Source organism: Pseudorca crassidens, chromosome 8, assembly GCF_039906515.1.
Source record: "Pseudorca crassidens isolate mPseCra1 chromosome 8, mPseCra1.hap1, whole genome shotgun sequence".
Taxonomy (NCBI): domain Eukaryota; kingdom Metazoa; phylum Chordata; class Mammalia; order Artiodactyla; family Delphinidae; genus Pseudorca; species Pseudorca crassidens.
In genome coordinates, this window is record NC_090303.1 from 59,102,955 (window position 1) to 59,130,220 (window position 27,266).

Sequence of the window (27,266 nt, forward strand, 5' to 3'; positions counted from 1 at the left end):
GGGACAAATGTGGGATTAAACTTTTAACCATAAATAGATTTCTTAGAGATATACAAATTTGTATTTCTAATTATGTTTCTGTGTTTCTCAAAATATTTTGTTATTGTTTCTAAGGTTCTTTTTGAAGTCTCACAAAGTTTAAAAATGGAAAATGAAGAATTTAAGAAGAGTTACAATGATGCTACATCCAAAGCCCTCCAGCTTGAGGAAGATATTGTGTCAGTCACACATAAAGCGATTGAAAAAGAAACTGAATTAGACAGGTATTCATGATGCTTTGAAAAAGTATCTTCGTGTTTTAAAACTGTTTTAAGAAAGTTGTTTTTGTCTATGTTAACGTTATTTGACTTTAACTCAGTTTAAAGGACAAACTCAGAAAGGCACAATATGAAAGAGAACAGCTTGAATGTCAGTTGAAGACAGAAAAGGATGAGAAGGAACTTTATAAGGTAATTTATTCTTTACATTTTTATTAGTTATCTTTTGCTGTGTAACATGTTACCCCAAAACTTAGTGGTCAGGAATTTGGGAGCAGCTTAGCTGAGTGGTTCTTGCTCAGGGTCTCTTGTGTAGTTGCAGTCAGGATGTTTGGCAAGGGCTGCAGTCAGCCAAAGGCTCAATTAGAACTGGAAAATCTGCTGTCAAAGTGGCTCACTCACATGACTTTTGGCAGGAGGCCCTTCAGTTTCTTGGAATGTTGCCTCTTCAGTGGCTGCTTGAATGTTCTCACAGTATGGCAGCCAGCTTCCCTCAGAGTGAGCTATACAAGAGAGAGCAAGGAGGAAGTCAGTGCATTTTATGACCTGGTCTCCAAGTTGTACACTGATGCTTCTTTATTTTATTAATTAGAAGCAAGTCACTCCAGCTGATACTCAGGAGAAGGAAATTAGGCTCCACTTCTTTAAGAGAGGAGAATCAAAGGTTTTGGGAGTATATTTTAAAGCTGCCTCATTGTGTATAGTCCCTAATTAGTTTTCAGGGAATTAAATTGCTGGTGTTTTAGATACTTAGCAGGTAATGTATAATAAGTCAAAGAGTTGTAATGGTAACAAGATACCTGTTTATCAGAATTTGTGCAACTAATTATTTTCCCCTTTTAAGAATATATAAACCTTAAGGAGAGCATTAATTTACTTCAGTGATGATCATGTTTTGGAGTTTGCCTTTTGGAATAATAATAATAATCTTCAGAGACTGTCATTTTAAAAAAGATCCTGTTGACAAATCTTCACCCTTTGAAGTTTTTTCCTCCTTTCCTTTTTAAGTGACTCTGCAGTAGGGTAGTGAGCTTTAGTTGTCAATAATGTCGTGGATGCGTATTGGGACTTACTTATTTTAAGTGGCTCATAAGCAGTTCCTGAAGGAAGTTCCAGATGAGGAATTTCAAGAACAGTCTGAGCTAAGTCAGTATTATTTGGATAGATGCAATCTCTTTATTAGATTAGAAAAGGACAGTACTCATTTATATATTGATATTATGGTATATATTAAAGATAAAAAATAAAACTCTGCATATATTCAGTATTTGAGAGTCTCAATTTGTACTAAGAAACTAAAATATGATTTATTATGTTACCAGTGGGTTTCTTCCTCCTTCTCTTTAAAAAACAACTATTCATTTATTTATATACATTGATAAGCTAGATACCAACATTGGGTACCCAAGTATGAAATTTCAAATCTGTTCTGAGGATCACCTCTTTTTTCTTCCATTTTTATTGAGATATAATTGACATATAGCACTGTATAAGTTTATAGTATACAGCATAATGATTTGACTTGTATACTTGTATACATCATGGAATAATTACCACAATAAGTTTAGTGAACATTCATCATCTCATATAGGTATAAAATAAAAGATTTTTTTCCTTGTAATGAGAACTCTAAGGATTTACTCTCTTAATAACTTTGATATCAATATATAACATACAGCAGTGTTAATTTTAGCTATCATGTGGTACATTACATCCCTAGTACTTACTTATCTTATAACTGGAGGTTTGTACCTTTTGATTACTTTCATAATTCCCCCCTTCCCCCCACCCTCTGCCTCAGGTAACCACAAATCTGATCTCTTTTTTCACGAGTTTGTTTGTGAAGTTTAATTGACCTAGTTTCTGGTGCACAGCATAGTGATTTGATATTCCTGTACATTTCAAAATGATCACCACAATAAGTCTAGTTACCACCTGTCACTATACAAAGGTATTACATAATTATTGGCTATATTCCCCATGCTGTACACTTCATACCTGTGACCGATTTTATTTTGTAACTGGAAATTTGTACCTCTTAATCTTCCTCACCTGTTTCTCTCATCCTATCCCCTGTAGTCCAGCAACCACTTGTTTGGTCTCTTCATCTATGACTCTGTTTCTTTTTTATGTTTGTTCATTTGTTTTGTTTTTTAGATTCCACATGTAAGTGAAATAATATGATATTTATCTTTGACTTATTTCACTTAGCATAATACTGTCTAGATCTGTCCATGTTGTTGCAGATGGCAAGGTTTTTCTTTTTTTATGGCTGAGTAATAGTCCTCTGTGTGTGTGTGTGTGTGCGCGTGTGTGTGTGTGTTTATGTGTATGTATGTACACACCACGTCTTCTTTATCCATTCATCTATTGATGGGCATGAGGCGGGATGAATTGGGAGATTAGGATTGACATATATACACTATTGACACTATGTATAAAATAGATAACTAATGAGAATGTACTGTATAGCACAGGGAGCTCAATGCTCTGTGGTGACCTAAATGAGAAAGGAAATCAAAAAAAGAGGGGATAAATGTATACGTATAGCTGATTCACTTTGCTGTACAATATAAACTAACACAATATTGTAAAGCAACTATACTCTAATTTAAAAAAAAAATGATAGGCACTTAGGTTGCTTCCATATCTTGGCTATTGTAGGTAATGCTGCAACATAGGGGTGCTTATAGCTTCTCAAATTAGTGTTTTGTTTTCTTCAGAGAAATACCCAGGAGTGGAATTGCTGGATCATACGGTTCTATTTTTAACTTTTTTTTTTAAGGTCACACTGTGTGGCATCTTAGTTCCCCAACCAGGGATCAACCCTGTGCCCCCTGCATTGGGAGCACAGAGTCTTAACTACTGGACCACCAGGGAAGTCCCTATTTTTAAATTTTTGAGGAACCTCCATACTGTTTTCCATAGTGACTGCACCAATTTACATTACCACTAACAGTGCAGGGGGGTTCCCTTTTCTCCACATTCTTGCCAACACTTGTTATTTGTTGTCTTTTTGATAGTAGCCATTCTGACAGGTGTGAGGTGATAATCTCATTGAGGTGGTATTTGATTTCTCTTTTCCTGATGATTAGTGATGTTGAACACCTTTTCATTTGCCTGTTGGTCATCTGTATATCTTCTTTGGAGAAATGTCTATTCAGGTTCTCTGCCCATTTTTTAATTGGGCTTGTGTTTTTGATGTTGAGTCGTATGAGTTCTTTGTAGATTTTAGATATTAACTCAATGTTGGTTGGATATATCACTTGCAAATATCTTCTCCCATTCAGTAGGTGGCCTTTTCATTTTGTTGACAGTTTCCTTTGCTGGGTAAAAGCTTTTTAGATTGACATAGTCCCATTTGTTTTATTTTTGCTTTTGATTCCCTTGCCTGAGGAGACACATCCAAAAAAATCTGCTAAGACTGATGTCAAAAAGCATACTGCCTATGTTTTCTTCTAGAAGTTTTATGGTTTCAGGTTTTACATTTAAGTCTTTAATCCATTTTGAGTTTATATATGGTGTGAGAAAGTAGTTCAGTTTGATGATTCTGCATGTAGCTGTCCAGTTTTCCCAATACCATTTATTGAAGAGGTTGTCTTTTCCCTGTTGTAATATTCTTGCCTCCTTTGTTATAGATAAATTGCTTATATAAGTGTGAGTTCATTTCTGGGCTTTCTGTTCTGTTCCACTGATCTATGTGTCTGTCTTTTTTTTTTAATTTTTGGCTGCATTGGGTCTTCGTTGCTGTGCGCGGGCTTTCTCTAGTTGCGGCAAGGGAGGGCTACTCTTTGTTGCAGTGCGCGGGCTTCTCATTGCGGTGGCTTCTCTTGTTGCAGAGCACAGGCTCTAGGTGCGCGGGCTCTCAGTAGTTGTGGTGCACGGGCTCAGTTGCTCTGCAGCATGTGGGATCTTCCCGGACCAGTGATCGGACCCGTGTCCCCTGCATTGGCAGGCAGATTATTAACCACTGCGCCACCAGGGAAGTCCCAAAGTTGTTTTTTGGGGGGGGGGGTGCGGTGTGCCTCGAGGCATGTGGGATCTTATTTCCCTGACCAGGGATCGAACCCATGCTCCCTGCAGTGGAAGCTGGAGTCTTAACTACTGGGCCACGAGGCAAGTCCTAGGTGTCTGTTTTTTGTGCAGTACCATACTGTTTTGATTACTGTAGCTTTGTAGTATACAAAGTATAGTTAATGTGATATACTGCATTAAAAAATTGAAGGATAAAGATCGTATGATCATCTCAGTAGATGCAGAAAAAGCTTTTGACAAAATTCAGCATTCATTTGTGGTAAAACCTCAAGTGGGTATAGAGGGAACATACCTCAACATAATAAAAGCCATATATGACAAGCCTACAGCTAACATTGTAACGTACTCAGTGGTGAAAAGCTTGAAAGCACTTCCTTTAAGATCAGGAACAAGCCAAGGATGCTCACTCTGACTATGTTTATTCCACATAGTATTGGAAGTCCTAGCCACAGCAGTCACACAAGAAAAAGAAAAGGAATCCAAATTGGAAAGGAAGTAGTAAAACTGTCACTGTTTGCAGATGACATGATACTATATACAGAAAATCCTAAAGATGCCACCAAAAAACTACTATTCCTCAATGAGTTTGGTTAAGTTGAAAGGTACAAAATTAATATATGGAAATATGTTGCATTTCTATATACTAACAACAAACTCTTGGAAAGAGAAATTAAGAAAACAATCCCATTTACAATCAAAAAGAATAAAACAGGAAAAAATCTAAGGAGTTACAAGCTCTTTACTGGGAAAACTATGAGACATTGATGAAAGAAATTGAAGATGACACAAACAAATGGAAAGATATGCTGTGCTTATGGACTGGAAGAATATACATTGTTAAAATGACCATACTACCCAAGGCAATCTACAGATTCAGTGCATTCCTATTAAAATATCTATGGTGTTTTTCACAGAACTAGAACAAATAATTCTAAAATCTATATGGAAACACAACAGACCCTGAATAGCCAAAACAATCCTGAGAAGAACAAAGCTGGAGGTGTCATGTTCCCTTATTTCAAACTATACCACAAAGCTACAATAATTTCCTTCTTATTTTGGGGGGGTGGTTAATTTTTTTTTAGTCTTTAAAATTTTTTGCCTTTAAAATAAAAAATTTGAGTCCACTGTGCACCTCATTGCAGAGCATAGATAGGAACATTTTGCATGTCATGGGTTATACCCATTCTGTTTCTTGGAACAGCCATCCCTGGAGCGTGAGCGAGTGAGTGAGTGAGTGTGTGTGTGTGTCTGTACCATCCCCGGAGCGTGAGTGTGTGTGTGTGTGTGTGTGTGTATACCATCCCCAGAGCGTGAGTGTGTGTGTGTGTGTGTGTGTGTGTGTGTACCATCCCCGGAGCGTGAGAGTGTGTGTGTGTGTGTGTGTGTGTGTGTGTGTGTGTGTGTACCATCCCCGGAGCGTGAGAGTGTGTGTGTGTGTGTCTCACCCAGAATAGGAAGGAAAATAGTGAAGACTCACTGGTGGATGATTTTATGATTTGACTTTAAGGAAAAGTGCCCAGGTATAATGTTTGGTTTTTGAACAGTTGGATACAGTGTCTTTGTTTTTTTTGCTTTTTTTGCAAACTACTTTCAAATGCAGTTTTTTAAAGTTATAAAGGATTTTTTAACTAAATGAAGAGTTTGCATCTGTAATAATTTTTTATTTAATGTTACTATGAATTTCAGTGATAATGTTTCAGTTTTGTGCCAGGAAAAGACCTGGGCATTATTTCTCTGGATAATTAAGTACTTTCCATGTTGTTTCTCTGTTAGAACAGTGGGAGATAATTGGGTAAATAGCATGTCTATGTTTTCAATCATTTTACTTCAATAATAAATTAAATAAAATGAATTCTGAAGGTATACTAGTTAGTATTGGGAAGGGTTTAGGAAGGTCCTAAGTAAACCAGGACCTCGTTTACTTACTTTTCTTACCTGGTTTAATGCTTGAGAGGTGTAATGATAATTAGAATGACTTATTTTGGAAAGAGGAAAACTTTTCCCTGAAGCTGTCACCTTTCCATCCTGCCTTTCTTTTCTCTCTTCTATCCTGAGAAACAGTACTTCCAATGTTTTGTAAAGGGTTGACAAGTACATTTTAGGGTAAATCCAGAATTTATTTTTCTTTTACTGCTCTAAATTATTTATTCCTTATATTCCTTTTTTCTTACTTTCTGCAAAGATTTTGTGTGTCTCTGTTGTACACCTGAATGACGAGTCCTGTGCCTAAGACTTGGGAGGGAGGAAGGGAAAGAACGAGTGTCTTGGGGGTTTATTCTTTTACAGTGTGCTAATATCTCCTGTTTTCTGTAAGAATTAGCAGTTGGGATCAAAGTGACTCTGAAATTTCCATTTGAATACACTCTCTCCCAACCTCCCAGTGTCCTGAACAGTATTTCATTTATATGCGTGTATGCCGAAAATTGGAAGTAAAACTTCCCTAGGGATTTTTGTTTTGTGTTTTTTTGGCAAGGAGATTCCATTTACCGAGTGTGGTAAGACCTACTATACTGTTAATCTCAGAAACATACTTTCCCTTTCAGATTGTTCTCATGAGTAACCAAATAGTTTCCTTTGCCTCTCTCCTCTAACCCCTATTGGATCATGTGACCCATCCCTGGCCTAACAGAATTTAGAGGGATTGGTAAAAAGTGCTTTCATGAGCTGATGATTATGAAAATTGGGTAGTGTTTTTAAATTGATGCTGCAAAGGTCTTGGCTGCTGATACCTTTAGATTATCTGGAGTTATATTCTTTCATTGTGAACAGGAATTAGTCTTCAGCATTGCATACATTAAGAGTAAAGTGCAAGAAGTATGTTAATTCATTTCTCTTTGATGCTCTTAACCAAAGCAAGGTACTCTTTATAGTGGAAACCAGATACTTGTACTCTTTATAATTTCAGTTATGGAATTTGATTTGTGTATATTGCTATGAACAACAGCAGCCAAAGTCCCTGGAAGAATCAATATAGTTGGGTTAATTAATCAACAAATATATTTTTAGGCACACAGGAAGTAAATGACATAGTATTTTTTCATAAGTAAAAAATTGAATTGCTTAAGATGTTCTTGAATGTATTCCTTTAGTTTTCCAGAATCTGGTCTTTATATATGAATATGCCTGTAACGTAATGTTTCCCCAAAAGAACAACCAAATTCATTTGTAATTTTAAAGAGAACTAACTTAAAATCATCAAAGGAAAAGACTTTAGAGATCAGGTAGTGTTAGACCTTAGAATTAATCTCTTTGGAAAACTAAAACAGCAACAACACCCAATTCAGAAAAGCTGTGTTCTGCGCCCACGTACTTGGCTAGTCATTTGGCAGAATTTGGGTCTCCTGACTTCTCATCTAGTGAATCTTCCCTTCTCTTGGATCATATTTGGGTTAGAGATAAATAGTAATATTTTAAACTTTGAGTAACTTAGGTTATAGAGTTAGAAAGAATATTCTTGACATTTTCAAGCACTGTTTCAGGTACATTTGAAGAATACAGAAATAGAAAATACCAAGCTTGTGTCAGAGGTCCAGACTTTAAAGAATTTAGATGGGAACAAAGAAAACATGATTACTCATTTCAAAGAAGAGATTAGCAGACTGAAGTTCTGTTTGACTGAAAAGGAGAATCTACAGAGGGCTTTCTTGCTTACAACCTCAACTAAGGTAAGTACGTTTGCAATATGTATTTGAAGAATGTAAAATATTATCTCTATTAAACGTATACAGTATGGTCGTTTTTATTTTTAATCTTTCCTCCCCCAGCTTTTTTGGAAAAAGTTCAAACTTATAGAAGAGTTGAAAGAACAGAAAAATGAATACATATATATCCTTAAATATTTTGCTATCTTTATCTCCCCCATTTATATGCCTTCTCCTCCTCACCCCAGCCATTTGAAAGTCAGTTGCAGGCATTATGACATTTCACCCTAAATACTTTAGCATGTTTCTCTTATTAACAAGTACATTCTTCTGTATAACCGTAATACCATTATGACATCTAAGGAATTTTATATTGATATAATATTCATGTTCGTATATAGTTTTAGTCCACATTCAAATTGTCCCACGTGTATTTTTGCATAACCTTTAAAATTGCTTGATCCCTGGTAGTCAGAGATCACACATTAATGATTATTATTGTGTTCTTGGTCTGCTTTAATCTAGAACAGTGTCCCTATACTGTTTGTCTTTTATAACATTGATATTTTTTAAGAATTCAGGCTTGTCTGAGAGAATATTCCATAATCTAGATTTGTCTGTTGTTTCATGACTAGATTCAGGTCGAAGATTTTTGGCAAGAAAAGGCGTAGATGATGTTTTGTATATTCTGGTGCAATCACATCAAAAGTCATGTAATATCAATTCCATTCTTGCTGATATTAGGTTTAATCATGTGTTTAAAGTTATGTCTGGTTGTCTCTCCATATATTGGTGCCTTTCTCTCTTTGTGATTATTGAGTAATCTGTGGGGTAATACTTTGAGATCATGTGAACATCCTACTCCCCAATACTCTTTGACCCAGTGTTTTTTATCCCTTCATGATCCTTTCCTGCATGAGTTATTGAATTAATGATTACAAAACGGTGATTTTAAAAATTCTGTCATTCCTTTTATGTTTATTAGTAGGTATTCTTTTATTATAATGAGGTGGTTCCCTGTTGCCCTCTCCCCTTTTTTTATATCACTATAGACTGATTCTTTTTTGTTCAGTATATTATACATCAGTGGTCCCCAACCTTTTTGGCACCAGGGACCGGTTTCGTGGAAGACAGTTTTTTTCTCGGGGGTGGAGGTGGGGGTGGGATGGTTTGGGCTGATTCAAGCACATTACATTTATTGTGCACTTTATTTCTATTATTATTGCACTGTAATATATAATGAAATAATTATACAACTCATCATAATGCAGAATCAGTGGAAGCCCTGAGCTTGTTTTCCTGCAACTAGATGCTCCCATCTGGGGGTGACGGGAGACAGTGACACCTGAAGTGTGTTGCTTATGTCCAGTCTACTCTGTAAGATGCAGCTTCATTGTCACTTGCCACTCATTGATAGGGTTTTGATATGAGTCTGCAAGCAGTTGATTTACTGTGGTGTCTGTGCAGTCAAGCCTCTCTGCTAATGATAATCTGTATTTGCAGCTGCTCCCCAGAGCTACCGTCAGCGCCTCAGCTCCACCTCAGATCACCAGGCATTAGATGCTCATAAGGAGCATGCAACCTAGATCCCTCGCATGCGCAGTTCACAGTAGGTTCGTGCTCCTATGAGAATCTAATGCCTATGCTGATCTGACAGGAGGCAGAGCTCAGGTGGTAATGTGAGTGCTGGGGAGCGGCTGTAAATACAGATGAAGCTTCGCTTGCTTGCCTGCCGCTCACCTCCTGCTGTGTGGCCCGGTTCCTAACAGGCCTTGGACTGCTAATGGTCTGTGGCCGGGAGTTGGGTACCCCTGTTATACATCATCATTATTCTTTTTCATACTCAAATTGTCCTATATTTAGCTAGGGGGGAACCTTCTCAAACCTGCTCTTGTGTCTTTCTGATATGTCCCCCTAATGCTTTGAATGCTTCCTTGTTTTGTGGTAGAACTGTGTATTACAGTTTTAGTTTCGGCTCCAGATCTGCTATTACCCATTTCTCCAAAGAGCCTGATTTTTTTCATTAGTGAAGGGTATTTTGAAGCCAAGCCACTGGATCCTTTTGCTACTTTGCACTTTCAATAGACAGACACTTTAAGTCTTAAATTTATATTGATATCTCCAGTTCAAATTCAGTATCTCCTAGGGTTCTTCCTTATCTTCCTCCATTACATATTTATGTATCTCTTCTCCCAGTGTGAGAACCCTTGTTTCCAAAACGTATCTATTCATGTTTTCTAACCAGCTGTACATACCAGTAGTTTCAGAATTATTATATCAATGCCACTTCTAACAGTATGTCTACTGAATAAAATTAAGATCTTTTCCAGCTCTTTTATCTTAGAGTATTTCACTAAGGATGTACAGAGTACCATGTTCAAAGGTTACTTGAATTAATTTTTTTAACATATTTATGTTATGAATTTGTAATACAGTTCAGTTTTTTTGTTTTCTCCTAACCTTTTTCTTTAATTTTATTTTTTGAATATGTAAAATAGTTGTATCATTCACAGTCAAAATGAAACAAAAAAATTTACTCTTCCCTAAAAAACTCCTTTCTTACCTGTACCCATAGGTAAACATTTTCACTAGTTTCCAGTTTTTTCTTATGTTTGTTTTTGCAAAAATAAGCTTGGTGTATGTGTGTGCATGCACACACCCTTCTCTATCCCCTTCTTTCTTAAAAGTGCCGTGCTATTTATACTCCTTTTCACTTTGCTTTTTTTTCAGTGAACAATATAGACTGGAAATCATTCCCTAGCAGTTCATAGAGATCTTCCTAATTTTTTAAAAAATGGCTGTGTAATACTACATTGTTTAGATTTACCTTGATTTATTCATTAACTTTTATGGATGGAGTATTATGTGGTTTTTAGTAGTTTGCTAATAAATACACTCAGATATAGTTAATGTAACACTTAAAACATCAGATGTGCATGATATTTAGAATTAATGATTAAGACCCAAGTTACTTTTCAGGGTATTGAATATAGCAGATGCAGACAGGAAGGTGAAAAGCATGTTTGATTGTTTATTTGTTATTTAATAAGATGCTACTTAAGCAAGACTTCTGTGAGGAAAGCATAGATATAGAAGTACCTGGAGAAATTGATGCCTGGTTGTTAAAACTTTTTAAAAAATTATAAAAGCAATACAAAAATCATGGTTATAAAAAAATTTGAGTAGTATGTGAGGGTACAAGGTAAAAGTAACCAATATCATTTCCCAGATATATTATTATAGTAATTTTACTAGAAATCTGTGAATGTACATACAATATTTATATTTTAACAAAAATGAGAATATAGTGTTACAAAAACCTTTAAAAAATTTATGGAATGTCTAGACATCTTGCAGTATGAGTTCACACACAGATCTTCCTCATTCATTAGAACAGCTTTGTAGGGAATTCCCTGGTGATGCAGTAGTTAAGACTCCACGCTTCCACTGCTGGGGGCCTGGGTTCGATCCCTGGAACTAAGATCCTGCAAGCCGCGAGGCCAAAAAAACCCCCAGCTTTGTAGTATCTCTCCTTTATTTAACAGCTGTGTAGTATGCAATTGTTTTTAGTTTTAGTGTACAACCCTTAGGTATTATAAGCATGATGGCAGTAAACATTCTTGTACAGATATCTAGGCATGTGTATAAATCTGTAGAATAACTTCCTCAAAGTGCAATTGCCAGGTTGAATGTTTACATTTTCTGTTATTTTCAAATTGCCTTTCAAAAAAATTAATGTATCAACAGGGTATGACATATACTGCTGCTAGTAATGGTTGCATAGGCTTTCATTGTGTGGAGGATATATCATAGTTTGTTTACAATAAATTCCCATTTAGACATTTGATTTTTAATAATTTTTCATAATCTTAATATTTTACTGGATCCCTGCAAAACTAACCCTGCAAAACTAAACCTATGTCCATACCCTTTAATCAGAAACTCATGAAAATTAAATTGATAGATCAAAAGCCATGTGCTTTTTAAAGGTGTCGATGATTGTTTCAAAAATCTGATAAGAATGGTTACCACTTATAGATTATATGAGCCCACATGTTTGTAAATGTGCCAGTTTTCCTAAACCATCCAAATATTAGAGCATTACTTTTTTTCAGTCTTTGTTAGCTTGAAAGAGGATGAATGGTACTTGTTTTACCTTCTTTATTTGAATATTTTAGTTAAATATTTTTTCTATGTATAATAGCCGTTTATTTTAAAGAAATTTCACGTTCATGCCTTTCTCCATATTTTTCCTTTTTTGGGTTTTTTTTTTTCTTTTCTTTTGCGGTACACGGGCCTCTCACTGTTGTGGCCTCTCCCGTTGCGGAGCACAGGCTCCGGATACGCAGGCTCAGTGGCCATGGCTCACAGGCCCAGCTGCTCCGCGGCATGTGGGATCCTCCCGGACCGGGGCACGAACCTGTGTCCCCTGCATCGGCAGGCGGACTCTCAACCACTGCGCCACCAGGGAAACCCTTTTTTTTCTTTTTTGGTTTAAAATTTTTCCATTTCTTATTGATTAGAAAATCTGTTTATATCAGAGTATTATACATTTTTTGAATATATTACAAATAATTTTCTTCTAGTTCTCTTTTTTGCTTTTTTCCCTTCTGATATATAGAAGCTGATAACATTTATATATTAGCTCTATTAGTGTTATACTTAGAAAGATTTTCTTCACCCCAGCATTACATAAATAATCATTTACATTTCCTTCTAAGTAGCTAACAGTTTAAAAACCACAAATGGGTTGCACTTTTTGAGTTTACATTATTTCTAATACAGAGATAAAAATACGAATGTTAAATAAACTAGATTTATTGAGCTTATAATGTATGTTTAATATTAAAGGAAATAATTTTATCATGGCAATTTTTATTTTATTTTTTATAAATTTATTTATTTGGCTTTGTTGGGTCTTTGTTGCTGTGCGTGGGCTTTCTCTAGTTGCGGCGAGCGAGTGCTACTCTTTGTTGCGGTGCGCGGGCTTCTCCTTGCCGTGGCTTCTCTTGTTGTGGAGCACGGGCTCCAGGCACACGGGCTTCAGTAGTTGTGGCACACGGGCTTAGTTGCTCCGCAGCATGTGGGATCTTCCCAGACCAGGGCTCGAACCCGTGTCCCCTGCAATGGCAGGCAGATTCTTAACCACTGCGCCACCAGGGAAGCCCTATCATGGCAATTTTAACTTTTTAAAGATACTTTTAGGTTTGGTAAGAGGTGCTAATGTAATGGTATATTAATATTATATTGGATATGTTATAGGTTAGCTCATAGAAAACATTTTTTTAACCAACATTTTTGGAGTTACAAAGAAGTTTTTGTAATTATTGCTTATCATAAAAAATGAGGGTCAGCAGTTGTAGCTGGAGAGATTCTGGGGGACAGAAGCTTCCATTCGGGTCTCTATTTAGCTAAGCATTGGTTATGTTGCCTGACTTTCTGTACTTCAGGTTTGTCACGTATAAAGTGATAGTAGTGATGCGTAGGGTTGTTATATGGGGGTCTCTAAAACAAAGTCACATCTTAAATTTTTTATAGACATACATACTTCATCTAAGTCATGAATAGAAAAGCAATATTTAATTTAAAATTTTAGATCTGTTGAAATAGGAATAAATATCGTTTCTGCTTCTGTTTTTTACGTGAATGGTTTAATTACAAATATATTTATCTGCCTTTCTTCAGGAAGATACAGTTTTTTTCAAGGAGCAACTTCGTAAAGCAGAGGAACAGGTTCAGGCAACTCGGCAGGAAGCTGTCTTTCTGGCTAAAGAACTTAGCGATGCTGTAAACGTGCGGGATAAGACGATGGCAGATCTGCACACTGCACGCTTGGAAAATGAGAGAGTGAAAAAGCAGTTAGCTGATGCAGTGGCAGAGCTTAAACTAAGTGCTGTGAGAAAAGACCAGGTAAAGCGGGTTAATTTTGAATTTCCATTTTGGTCAAAAACTCACGATAAGCTTATGAAAGAGAATTGAGTTATGTTAAAATAATTGAGGTCAGATTCCTGGTCACAATTTTAAATTGCCATTCATTTTGTTTTAGTCATTGTAACTTCTTGGGTTGAAATTAATGCAGGCTTTAAGAAAAACTTCTGTAAGCAAATTCCTAATTGTTAGTAAAAATGCTCTATTATTGTTAATTAAACTTTCTGATATGAGGTATATATTGCTTTGTTTAGAATTTATTTACTAGCTGCATAAAATGATACTATAGTTATTTAACAGGATATGCTTGCTTCTCAGGAGATAGAATATTCTTTTCAAGTGTTTGGTTTTTGTTTGTTTGTTTTTTAATGAACCTTAGTCCTAGGAATATAAAGCTGGATTTGTTAGGAGACCTAATGTGACTCTGTAGCCAAAACTCCAAAACAAATAAAAACTAAGAGCCAGAAACAAAAAAGCGAAAAGAAAGTTGGATTTACTACTACATTATGAGATATGAGATTTTTATGTTTCTCTTAGAGGAAGAGTTTATTTCTCTCTTAGGAAAAGACTGATACACTGGAACACGAACTGAGAAGAGAAGTTGAAGATCTGAAACTTCGTCTTCAGATGGCAGCAGATCATTACAAAGAAAAATTCAAGGAATGCCAGAGGCTCCAAAAACAAATAAACAAACTTTCAGACCAATCAGTAAGTATAATTGAATTCATCAGAGTAAAATAATTCCTTTATCAATATTTTTGTTTACAAATCAAATTTACAATGTTATACCCTTTGAATATAATTCCTCTCTGCTTCATTTCACATTACTGGCCTAATATTGTAGTGATAATTTTTTTAAAATCTGGAATTTTTATTTGTTGGAGAAATGTTCTGTTTTGTAACATTTAGGTCAGTTAGTAAAATGATGTGTGTAACTTTAGTGTTTGTTGGGCTTTAAGACAGCAGCAGCTTTGTGGACTTTCAGGATTTATTTATATGATGCATGGTTGCTGAAGGAGGGAAGTGTAACTCATTTAACCATTGATTGTTAACATTTTGAATAGGCTAATAACAGTAGTGTCTTCACAAAGAAAATTGGGAGTCAGCAGAAAGTGAATGATGCCTCAATAAACACAGACCCAGCTACTACTGCCTCTACGCTTGATGTAAAGCCACCACCTTCTACAGGTAAAAATCTTTTAGACTTTTTGTATAAAGTGTCCTGCCTTGAAAAGTATTTATACTCATTTATACTGCCTGTTCCATGTGTCAGAATTTTAGGGAGCTTTTAAAAAAATCCTTCTAAGTGAGGGATTGAGGCAAAGGGAAAGTAAAGGTCTAAAAGCAAAGGGAAAGTAAAGGTCTAAAAGTAAGTCATGCATGTGGTGAATATACAAAATGTGAGTGTGAACTAGTATTTATCTTCGTGAACATGGTTAATCAAATGAGCTAGTGTTTGTAAGTGCAAATGCTTATAGTATTTGATCTATAGGAAGAGAGCCAAGAATTGAATTTTTAATTAATATTCTAACACTGGAATTCTGAACCATTTATGGCACTTTAATTGTACCATTCTGTGGGGGAAAACTTAAAAATCCCTTTAATTCTATTCATGTTTCTCTCTTTCTTGCCTTTTTTTTGTTTTTGTTTTGTTTTGTTTTGGCTGCTTTGGATCATTAGGGTACTTTCCTCATTAGTGTACCTGTTGGTAGATAAGTTAAATATTTTATTAGTTTATTAACTTACAGAACAGATTAGAGAGACATAGTGAATACATGAACAACATGAAAATTTAAATTAACTCTAGGTTTTCAGTTGTCCTAATGTCTTTTTTCACCTTATGTTAAAGATTTGACAATAACAAAAATAAATACTAGAGCATGTAAAGTATATTTAATTGTGTAGTGTTTGGGGCAATTGGTGTTTTAGACTTTTTAAATGTATTATAAGTTTCCTATACTATTAAATATTTAGATTCAACTGCTGTAGAACAGGATCCTGCCTTCTATTTCTATATATCCTGTGTAGTACCAAGAAAGGTGTTATATTGACTTAAAGACTTATTGAATAGTAGCGAAGGACTAGAAAAATGATTTAATATGTATTCTCAAAAGAGTATGGCTTTCCTATATATCTATTAAGTATATAGAGAACAATTTCTGTGCCATTTTAGAACTATTTTTAGCTAGTTAAAAAAATAATGATTTTTCAAATTATTGAATGAAAAAATTAAAATTAAAAAAAATTCTCATCTAATGTTTATATTGTCCTCTATTTAGAGTATTAATAGATGGTTTAAAATAGATGTTTCTCTCCTTTAGTATTCCATTTATTATATTTCACAGTATACTGACCCTCAAGTTATTCTGACCAAGAAGATAATACAAGGATCAAAATAATTTTTAATAATCTTTTAATTTTCTTCCTTGTTATAGCTGAGATAGATTTTGACAATCTAACTAAGGGACAAGTCTCTGAAATGACCAAAGAAATTGCTGCAGAAAAGTATAATAAATGTAAACAACTCTTGCAGGTAAGCTAGCTCTCTTGTAAGATAAAGATTTATCAAATGTAATGGCTTAGCTTATCTTTATTGTTTTGATTGATGGGTATCCCAGGGTTTCTTTTTTATACCCATACGCTGATATTTAGTTTCACTTTTGAGATGATAAGTGGAGGTTGTTCTGTGTACCTGTTCTTGTAGGCATGTGTGTAAAATCATGATCCTTGGGAATTCCTTGGTGGTCCACTGGTTAGGATTTGGCACTTTCACTGCCGTGGGCCTGGGTTTGATCCCTGGTTGGGGAACTAAGATCCCACAAGCTGCACAGCATGGGCCAAAAAAAAAAAAAAAAACACGATCCTAAAACTGTTGTTTTCTGTTACCCTGATGTCCTTCTCTTGATAATGGACAAGTGATTAATTGAGGTTGCTGTTGGATATTGTCTGTCTTCTTCTTCTGATAAGGATACATGAAAAATGTTTGAACTGCATAAAAGGGAAGTATTGTTTTTTACACTTACTGTAATAATAGCAAAGACTTTCACCACATCCTAAAGTGACTAGATTTGTAAAGTGGAAAAAAAGGAATGGTACCCAAATGAGTGGTTGCCTTTATGGTATTATTTTGATTATATTAAACTATTATTCAAACATTTAAGTTTTGCAACTTCCTAGTAGTATTCACTCCTGGAGTATTTAAAGGACAAAGGGAAAATACTTCTTATTTGTACCTGATTTGGGGAAGAGAGGAAAAGATGTTTTGTGTATGTTTTTCATTCGTTCAATTAAATATTTTTTTGTGTGTTTGTTTCTCTGTTCATGTGGAGAGGAGAGGGATAATTTTTAGAGCCACATAAGGAAATTCATATATTATTATAGTAATTAACTTAAAATATTTTATGTTACTGTCTTGATAATATTAGTTTAATGTAATCCTTTAATCAGACTTTGAACTGAACATTTTTGTTGCTTCAGAAGATCCCTCTGTAGAGGGTTGATTAGAACAGTTTTACCCTGAGGTCAAAGTAGTTGCTTATAAGGGACTAACCTATTTTTTAGTAAGTATGAAACAATTTTGGATGAATATTTTTTAAAATCTCATTATATAGTATTATTGAAAGGAAGATAGAGTATTCTTTCAAGCTAGAAACTTCCTCAAGGTAATTTTTTTTTTTTTTACAACTGTGTTGTAGTACAGTTGAAATTCAGTAAACTGCATATATTTAAGGTCTGCAGTTTGTTCAGTTTTGCTATATATATATATATATATATGTATATACTTGTGGAACTATCACAGTGTCAAGCTAATGAACATTTCCATTACTCCATTAGCTTTTTTGTACTCATTTACAACTCATCCCTCCCTCTCTCACCACTCCTGGGAAACCATTGGCTTGCTTTCTGCCACTATAGATTAGCCTATCTTTTGTCCCGTTTCTATAAATGGAATCATATGGTATGTTCTTCTTTTCCTGTCCCCTTTTAGCACAGTTGTTTTGAGATTTGTTTATGTTGTTGCTTGTTATTGGTAGTTTATTCCTTTGTTTGTTTGTTTGTTTTTTAATACATTTTATTTATTTAAAAAAATTTTAACATCTTAATTGGAGTATAATTGCTTTACAATGGCGTGTTAGTTTCTGCTTTATAACAAAGTGAATCAGTTATACATATACATATGTTCCCATATCTCTTCCCTCTTGCATCTCTCTCCCTCCTACCCTCCCTATCCCACACCTCTAGGTGGTCACAAAGCACCGAGCTGATCTCCCTGTGCTATGAGCTGATCTCCCTGTGCTACGCGGCTGCTTCCCACTAGCTATCTGTTTTACATTTGGTAGTGTATATATGTCCATGCCACTCTCTCACTTTGTCCCAGCTTACCCTTCCCCCTCCTCGTGTCCTCAAGTCCATTCTCTAGTAGGTCTGTGTCTTTATTCCCGTCTTGCCCCTAGGTTCTTCATGACCATTTTTTTTTTTAGATTCCATATATATGTGTTAGCGTACGGTATTTGTTTTTCTCTTTCTGACTCACTTCATATAGTTTATTCCTTTTTATTGTGAGTTCATCTTCTGCCATTTAAAAAATTGGGTTCATCTTATTATTGAGTTGTAAGTGTTCTTTATTCCAGATACAAGTCCTTTGTCAGATATGTGGGGTAAATATTTTCTCCCAGTCTGTGGCTTGCCTTTTTATTTCCTTAATGGTGTTTTTAGAAAAAATTTTAGTTTTGCTGAAGTACAGATTATCAATTTATTGTTTATGTGTTCTTTGTATGTTCTAAGAAAACATTTACTACTCCAACTTGTAATGATTTTCTCTTGTTTTCTAGAAGTTTTGTAGTCTTAGGTTCTTTTAGGCCTGTTAACCATTTTAAGTTTATTTTTGTGTATGGTGTGAGGTGTGGTATGTATAGTAAGGATATTTAATTGATCCAGCATTATTTGTTGAAAAGACTTTTCTCCATTGAATTGCTCAAAGCATAAAGCATATATTTTTTCTTTTCTTTTTTTTTTAATTAAAAAAAATTTTTTTATTGGCCTTGTTGCATGGCTTGTGGGATCTTCGTTCCCTGACCAGGGATCAAACCTGTGCCCCCTGCAGTGGAAGCGTGGAGCCCTAACCACTGGACCGCTGGGGAAGTCCCTTGTCATGTTTTAAAACTCCATTCTTTTAACATTCTGGGTTGTAGAGAAGAGCAATGTATAAGAAATCCTTCTAAAGATTGTCTTTATCAGGAAATCCCAGAGTTTTAATTATTAATATATGGAAACAATAGCATTATAAATATGTGATTTTTATTATGTCCTTTGCAAAAGTAATGTGTGCTTATTGTGAAATCTTACGGTGTTACAGAAATGAAAAATAAAGGTGGTAAAAAGTACCATTTTGATCCTGATCCCCAGATAAAAGGGCTATTAATATTTTATTTATGGAATTCCTTGGCAGTCCAGTGGTTAGGACTTTGAGCTTTCACTGCCGAGGGCCCGGGTTCATTCCTTGGTCAGGGAACTAAGATCCCACTAGCTGTGTGATGTGGCCAAAAAAATAAATTTGGTTTATTTTTTCTACATATACTACATAGACATCATATAAAATTGTGTTAAACAGCTTGTAAAGCAGAAATGGGATTATACTATATATTCTGTTTTTGCAACTTGATATTTTCAATTAATGTATTTTGCCATTTTTCCTTGTTAATTTTTAGATCACTTTGTTCTTTTTCAATAAATATATTCTGTTCCACTGTATGGATATAAAATGATTTGTCCAGTCTTCCACTGAGAGACATTTTGGTTATTTCAGTTTTTATACCTTTACAACAGTGTTATAATAAGCATTCAGCACAAGTATGTTTGTATAGATATTAGCTGTATATGGATTTAAAATCTTTTGGTAATTATACTTATTTCATTTAGGATGAGAAAACAAAATGCAATAAATATGCTGATGAACTTGCAAAAATGGAGCTGAAATGGAAAGAACAAGTGAAAATTGCTGAAAATGTGAAACTAGAACTAGCTGAAGTAGAGGAGAATTACAAAGTAAGTTTACTATTCGTATAACTTGAGGCATAGTACCTGATACTTTTGAAAATGTGCTATCTATAATTTGGTCAATCTAATGTAAAGTTTCAACATGGGTAATTGGGATAGTATTTTCGTGTATAGATAAAAATGTACTATGTATTTAGTTATGTTGAATACAGTTCATTAACTATGAACTGAGAAAATAGATACCCATATGCATTGCCATTGTGGCTTTCATTTTGCAGATTCAGATGGCTGTTGAAATTATATCTTTAAATCATGCTTAGTTTTTAAGATGAAAGTCATCATTTCATATTCCTTGTTCACTTAATTATGAATGTGTTTGTAAAATTATTCTAGGGCCTTGGTGGTTTTTTTTGGGAGTGTAATAAGATAGGATCAGTAATTTTAAAAATTTATGTAAAGGTTTTAAAATTTATCACCAAAATGTGTTACTTGTGATCCTAAATGAGATACTGCAGAGTAAGCAATACAGTCTTAATTAATGAAGATTATTTTTGCCAATTTAACATTAGGCAACAAACAAGCCTGAATGCTAAATGATATTTGTAAAAATGTTGGAGAAAAAAATTAGTAGGCTGTCTAGCTAATTAATAAGTGGAGAGACATTTTCCCTCTAAGTAATAAAATGTAATCTTAAGTATTTTAAGGTATGTGCATGTGTGTATAATTGGCATTTTTTTGTGTGTGTGACTAAAGGCCTGGAAATTCTAAATGATTTAAATTTGCTCTGTCATAGCTGATTGTACCTATAATCTAATTTTAAAATATAACATTCTTAAAGACACCAAGAATTACTTTGTTTGGATTGGTACAGGCTAAGGTAATTTAACTGCTTGATCCTTTTTTATCTTCATCTGCTGTCAGAATGAAATTTTGAAACTTATTTCATGAGGTTTTTGTTGTTCCTGGGATCACTGTGAATATTGTTTTTATTGCCTGGGAACTTCTGTTATTATTAAAAAGTATGAATACTGAATTTATATGAAACTTTATTTTTGCAGATTGATTAGGAAAAATAATTTAGTAAATATTTATTGAAGCCTATTAAATATAAAGCACTGTTAGCTATAATGTGGGTGATCATATAAGTAAGGCACAATGCTATGCTTAAGGAGTTTATAATCTAGTAAGGAGTGCTAGAAGTGTAATCATGATATTCAAAACTCTTTCACATTCACAACCTAGGTAATCATCTTTCAAACCCATGGGAAGCTAAATAATACTTTTATTTCATTAATGATAAAAATTAACATCGAGATTAAACAACATATTTAAGGTTGTACAACTGGTGATGGTGCTTGGCTTTTTGTTTAGTGCCTTTCCCCTTATTTTGTGCTGCTTAGACACAAATACCACGAGACAAGGCAAAATGTGATGAAGTTCTACATAAGCTGTAAGTCCAAGTACTTTAGGGCTGTTTCCAATGGAATATTTAGGAGTTAGGTATTATGGAGAAACTAGACCTGTGAAAGACCAAACAGGAGGGGAGGATAAACAGAGCTGGGAAAAGAAAGAAACATCTTTCTAAACAGATGGAAAAGCATTACAGGTTTGGAGGTCAGAAGTAGAGAGCATAATCTGGGAGCTGTGACAGTCTTGAGTAATAGGACTTCAGTATCTGTGATGGAGTAGATAGATGTGAAAGATAGGTTGAAGCCAGATTTGGGGGGACTTAAACTGGAATGTGGGTGCTATTTGCTGTTAAGAATTTTCTAGGAGAAAAGGGACCCAACCAGAGTGGGTCTTTATGAAAATAATTTGGTAGCACTGAGAGGATTTACAGGTGGGAAGGGTTTTTGAAGGTAAGAAAATTAGGTACAAATATTCTTAGAATGAATTGATAAAGGATACCTTCCCCAATCACCTACCATTGAATCTATCAAGGAAAGCCTTAGGGAAAAACCATTGAAGAATAGTTTTATTTGTATCCATAATGCTTATGCTGTAATAGGCAAATAATGGGTAGTTGTTGAATAAATGAAAGACTTGGAGACTGAAAATGTTGAAGAGTAGAGGAAGAGGAGAAGGAGTGTTTAATATAGTTTCCTAGCTTCAATCACAGTGGGCTCTGAGATTAATAATATCAGTTAACAAAAGTATGAAAGTAGGTTTGGGACATTTTACCCTTACAGTGCAGAAGGACAACAGTGAAAACATGTTTACCCATCAATTAAAAAGGCAGATTCGGATCTTGGGAAAGAGAGTGTGGCACATGAGTTAATATTTGTGGTTTATTCATATGAGCATGATTGTTGAAGGCATAGAAGAAAGGGAGTTTACAGAGAATGTAGAGAGAAGAAGCCAAAGAAGAAACTTTGGAGAATACCTATATTTGTAATGGTGAAGAAGCAGACTTTAAAAAAAGAGCATGAGAGGATGACAGTGTTGGTGCAGTTTCACATAAACCGGGGGAGAAGCTTTAAGAGTAAGGGAAGTTAGTCAATAATGACAGGTAATTCAGAGATGTCAAAGAATAAGAACAAGGAAAATACATGGATATGGTAATAGGAATTATTTTGATAGAATGGTATAAACTAACTCTTGAAGGGTAAGGAGAGAGTAGATGATGAAAAATAATGATAATTTCTTTCTCTCTTCAGCTTCAGTTGGCAGAGAAGGACGAAAAGATAAATGGTCTAACTTCATATTTGGAAAACCTCTCCAGGGAGAAGGTATTAAACAGTGTACTTAAAAAAAAGTTTCATATGACACTGAATGATAATACAGCTTTATGAAGGGACACACATTTTACAGTTATGTAAGGGTGATTTTTTTTTTAAAGTTAAATGACTAAAGAAAAGACAAACAGGTGTTAAGACTTTTAGGTGGAAAATGGTTTTAGTTAAATAATATTTAAAATTATTTTGTTAGGAGAAAAATGCTCAAGTGTTGAAACTTAGTTTGATTTTTGTTACATAGTTTGTATTTAACAAACAATTTTACAGTGTTCAAATTTAAGAGAACAGTAAACAAATTTAAAATTATGACTAATGTATTTATCTGGTTTTCTTTTGTAATAGGAAACATTTTAGAAGTTGTTTAATGATTTGTAGCGTAACCTAACATTCAGAGCATACATTTATAATATAAAATATGCTGTAGTGCAACATTTCTCACAGTATGGTCTCTGATCCTTTGGGGATCCCCATCCCCTTTCAGAGGTCTACAAAGATAAAACGCTTTTCGTAATATTACAGTATTTGCTTTTTTCCCTATTCTGTTACATTTGCACTGTTGGTATAAAAGCAGTGGTGGGAAAACTGCTGGTGTATTAATATTGAAACAAGGCAGTGGCACCAAACTGCACTAGTAGTTACTGTATTCATTCTAACCATGCGTTCACAATTTAAAAAAAAAAAAAGTTTCACTTAAGATGATGAAACAGTAAAATACTAATTTTATTGAAGCTTGACCCTGGGGGGTGTTTTAAATATTCTGTGTGATGAAATAGGAAGTACTCCCAAAGCACTTCTGCCTAATGAAGTAAAGTGGCATTAAAGTACCTTTAAAGGTAAAGCACTGTGTGATTGAGTTCTAAGCTGAACTAGCCTCTTTTTACATGGTACATCATTTCTATTTTAAAGAATGGCTAATAGACAAAATTTGGTTATTCAGCCTAGGGTATTTGGCAGATATTTTCTTGAAAAGAAGGGAAGTGAGCCTGTTACTTTTTTTTTTTTGCTGTACGTGGGCCTCTCACAGTCATAACTTATTATAAGCTAAACAAAAGTTAGCAGAGCTTGTGCCTTTGTGGGGAAAGGTCAACCATATATATAGAATGCCACAGACTAGATTATCTTGAATACCTTTTTCACATTATGTTCATATAATTTCATTTAATATAGTTTGTTAGGGTACCACATTTTTTTTTAAATTAATTTTTATTGGAGTATGGTTGCTATACAATGTATTTGTTAAAACACAGATTTCTGGCTTCCAGTCCCAGAGTTTCTGATTTGTAGGTCTGGGGTGGGGCTTGAGATTTGCACATTTGACAAGTTCCTGACGCTACTGGTCTGGAGACCACACTTTGAGAACTGTTGTAGTCACTCGGGCCTTACAACTCATGAATTGCTTTCTTGTTTCAGGGCCCTTGTTCATGTACTTTGCTAGGAATATTCTTGCCTACAATTTTTTGTAAACTTTTTTTTTTTAAAGAAGAATTTTTTTGGCCGCGCCATGTGGCATGTGGGATCTTAGATCAGACCTGTGCCCCCTGCAGTGGAAGCACGGAGTCTTAACCACTGGACCGCCAGGGTAGTCCCAGAAGAATTTAAACATATGTAAGAAGAGAATAATATAACGAACTCAGTTGTACTTCTCACCCAGCAATCAACAGATGTTACTTTGTGGCATCTTATTTTAATTTTCTTTAAGTCTTTTTTTTATTGAATTTGTTACAGTATTGCTTCTGTGTGTTTTTTTTTAAAAATAATTATTGAGCACCTACTATATTCCAAGTTATTTATTTATTTTGGGCTGTGTTCGGTCTTAGTTTCTGTGTGAGGGCTTTCTCTAGTTGTGGCGAGCGGGGGCCACTCTTCAACGTGGTGCGCGGGCTTCTCACTGTCGCGGCCTCTCTTGTTGTGGAGCATAGGCTCCAGATGCGCAGGCTCAGTAGGTGTGGCTCACGGGCCTACTTGCTCCGCGGCATGTGGGATCTTCCCAGACCAGGGCTTGAGCCTGTGTCCCCTGCATTGGCAGGCAGATTCTCAACCGCTACGCCATCAGGGAAGCCCCCTTGCTTCTGTTTTGGTTTTTTGGTTTTTTTTTTTTTTGGCCGTGAGGCATGTGGGATTTTAGCTCCCTGACCAGGGATCGAACCCACACCCCATGCATTGGAAGGCAAAGTCTTAATCACTGGACCGCCAGGGAAGTCCCGGTGCCATCTTATTTTATCTGTTCAACCATAATTCCCTTCTCTCTTCCGCCAGTGGTATTTTTTCAAGTATATCCCATAATTCCTATTATTTTCCTCTGAATATTTAACTATTCCTACTACTCTTGACTTATTCTTTAAGTCTCAGATTAAATCTCTCTTTTTCAGAGAGGACTTCTTTGACCTCTCAGTCTAAATTAGGTACCTTTATTAAACCTGGGAGCTATACTTTTATTTTATAGCACCATAATTTGTAGTTAATATTTCTGTGCTTATTTCTCTTAACAACTCCCTTTGCTTAATTGTAAGGTCCATGAAGAAGAGGGATTATGTTTATTTTATTCACCACTGTATTTGCAGGCTCTAGTACAGTGCCTGATATTTGAAGTTAAATATTTGTTGAATGACTAAACAAGTTAATGGGGCAAACATAATTTATAGCATTTGCTTATAAAAATATTTGGTAAAAGAAATGTAGTGGGATCAGCAGTTTTATTGTCAATTAATCCCCTGCCCTGTCAGGAATACAATAGAAGTAGGCCAGTTTGCTTTCTACTTCCTGTCTTCTTGAGTTACTCTTGATTTCCCTGCTACTGACACTGTAGTTTTATATTACTTCTAACGGCTCTATTTATAAGAATTTCTGTTTGCTATTTCAGCAACTTGCTTCATGTTTGTCTTCTCCCCCAGTGTTTCTCAGTACCCTCACTCCTACCACAATCCTCTGCAGAATTAGAATTAAGTCCTTTTTGTTAAGCACTGAAACCTAGATCCAGACAGTGCCTGGAATGAACCAAGTGATCATTAAGCATTAGTTGAGTGAGCAAATGACAAAATGGATATATCACCATCTAACAGAATGTGTATTTTACTTATTTTGTTTCTTGTCCATCTGCCCTGCTCTAGATAAAGACTTCACGTGGGCAGGAATTTTTGTGTGTTTTGGTTATTCCTAAATCTCTAGTGCCTGCTGCATATTAGATACTCAAAAAATATTGAACATATGTGTGGATAAAAACTCACTATAAAAAAAAAACTCACTATAGTTTTTTTAAGTAACTAGCTCCCTAATATTATAAAAATATATATTTTAAAAATAACTTTTAATAGTATGAAGTAATTTAGGATTAAAAACCCTACCAATTTAAATTTATTTAGAAACTTAATATACCTTAAAGTATCTTATTTTTGCATGTCATTCCAAAACCACTATTTAGAATTATCATTTTCATACTATTTCAGATATTCTGTATAAGCCCTTTACTAGAAATATGAAAAGGGACGAGTAAAGAAAATAATAAAGCACAAACACAATGGCAAATAATGATAAAAATGATGGTGGGAAGTACTTTATTAACGATTACCAGAGAAAAAATTAAAATAAAAAAATTTTTTAAAGTAAAACTATTTCAAAATGTTGTTTAACATCAGGTACCTGACTAGCGATTTTTCTGAATCATCATTTCATATTTCCAGATGATCTGCTTCCTTTTTAAGAATAGAAGAGTAATATTTGTATATACTTATAAATGATTAATGGAAGGTGTCTTGAGTATATCTGTGATGTTTTGTGGGTGACAAAATTAAAAGTACTGCAACTGTTGCTGTGTTTTTTTGCCTACATTCATAATTGAAGAAAATGCTAAATTTCAGTTAGAAGTTAGTGAAAAGATATAAACTTTTTTTTTTTCATCTAAGTTTATGGATTTCCTGAATTCTAAACATGGATCCTTTTGGAGTGGGGAGGCATGCATTGTGAATACAAATTTAAGAATCTTCTCTAAGTCAAGAGTTCAGTCTTCTAATTTGCCAAACAACCTAATCATAACTATTTTGTCCATGTTCCTGTATTCTGTTCACCCTGCCTCCAGTTTACCCCATGAGGAATCAAAGCTGCTTATTCCTCCTTTTCTTACCCTTATACTATTTGCAGAGGATTTATTTCATCTTTGATGGTAGTGGAGTGGAGTATGAACCTAGAGGAAACTCTATTAGGTTGGAATTCTCCATGAAGTTCCTTGGCTCTATCAGTGCATGCATAAATGTTTTGATGAAATCCTTGACTCCATTTAAGTAGTTTATTGTTTGCTTACAGAAGAACTTAACCATGCTCCTTTAAATTGATTTGCTTACACTTTTTTTTTTTTTTTTGGTGGTACGCGGGCCTCTCACTGTTGTGGCCTCTCCTGTTGCGGAGCACAGGCTCCAGACGCGCAGGCTCAGCGGCCATGGCTCACGGGCCCAGCCACTCGGCGTCATGTGGGATCGTCCCAGACCGGGACACGAACCTGCGTCCCCTGCTTTGGCAGGCGGACTCTCAACCACTGCGCCACCAGGGAAGCCCTGCTTACACTTTTGTAGAAGTATTTTATCGTCTCTTAACTCTTTTGCTGCTTTCATGCCCTTTTTTCACTTTTCTTGAATCATCTTTGAAATATTTTAAAAATTTACTCTCTCCCTTTTTCTCTC

The 27,266-nt window shown here is 35.0% G+C and overlaps 1 protein-coding gene across 2 annotated transcripts in view; it reads left to right on the plus strand.

Annotated features, from left to right (window-relative positions):
• The window catches only part of TAX1BP1 (Tax1 binding protein 1), an 88,307-nt gene that overhangs the window by 41,863 nt on the left and 19,178 nt on the right, over window positions 1-27,266 (plus strand). For both annotated transcript variants that reach the window (XM_067746588.1, XM_067746589.1), the window contains exons 6-14: window positions 115-263; window positions 359-449; window positions 7,775-7,960; window positions 13,622-13,846; window positions 14,426-14,572; window positions 14,929-15,052; window positions 16,300-16,397; window positions 19,784-19,909; window positions 22,519-22,590. In XM_067746588.1, coding sequence (XP_067602689.1) covers window positions 115-263; window positions 359-449; window positions 7,775-7,960; window positions 13,622-13,846; window positions 14,426-14,572; window positions 14,929-15,052; window positions 16,300-16,397; window positions 19,784-19,909; window positions 22,519-22,590 — 1,218 coding nt within the window. The remainder of the gene's footprint in view (window positions 1-114; window positions 264-358; window positions 450-7,774; window positions 7,961-13,621; window positions 13,847-14,425; window positions 14,573-14,928; window positions 15,053-16,299; window positions 16,398-19,783; window positions 19,910-22,518; window positions 22,591-27,266) is intronic.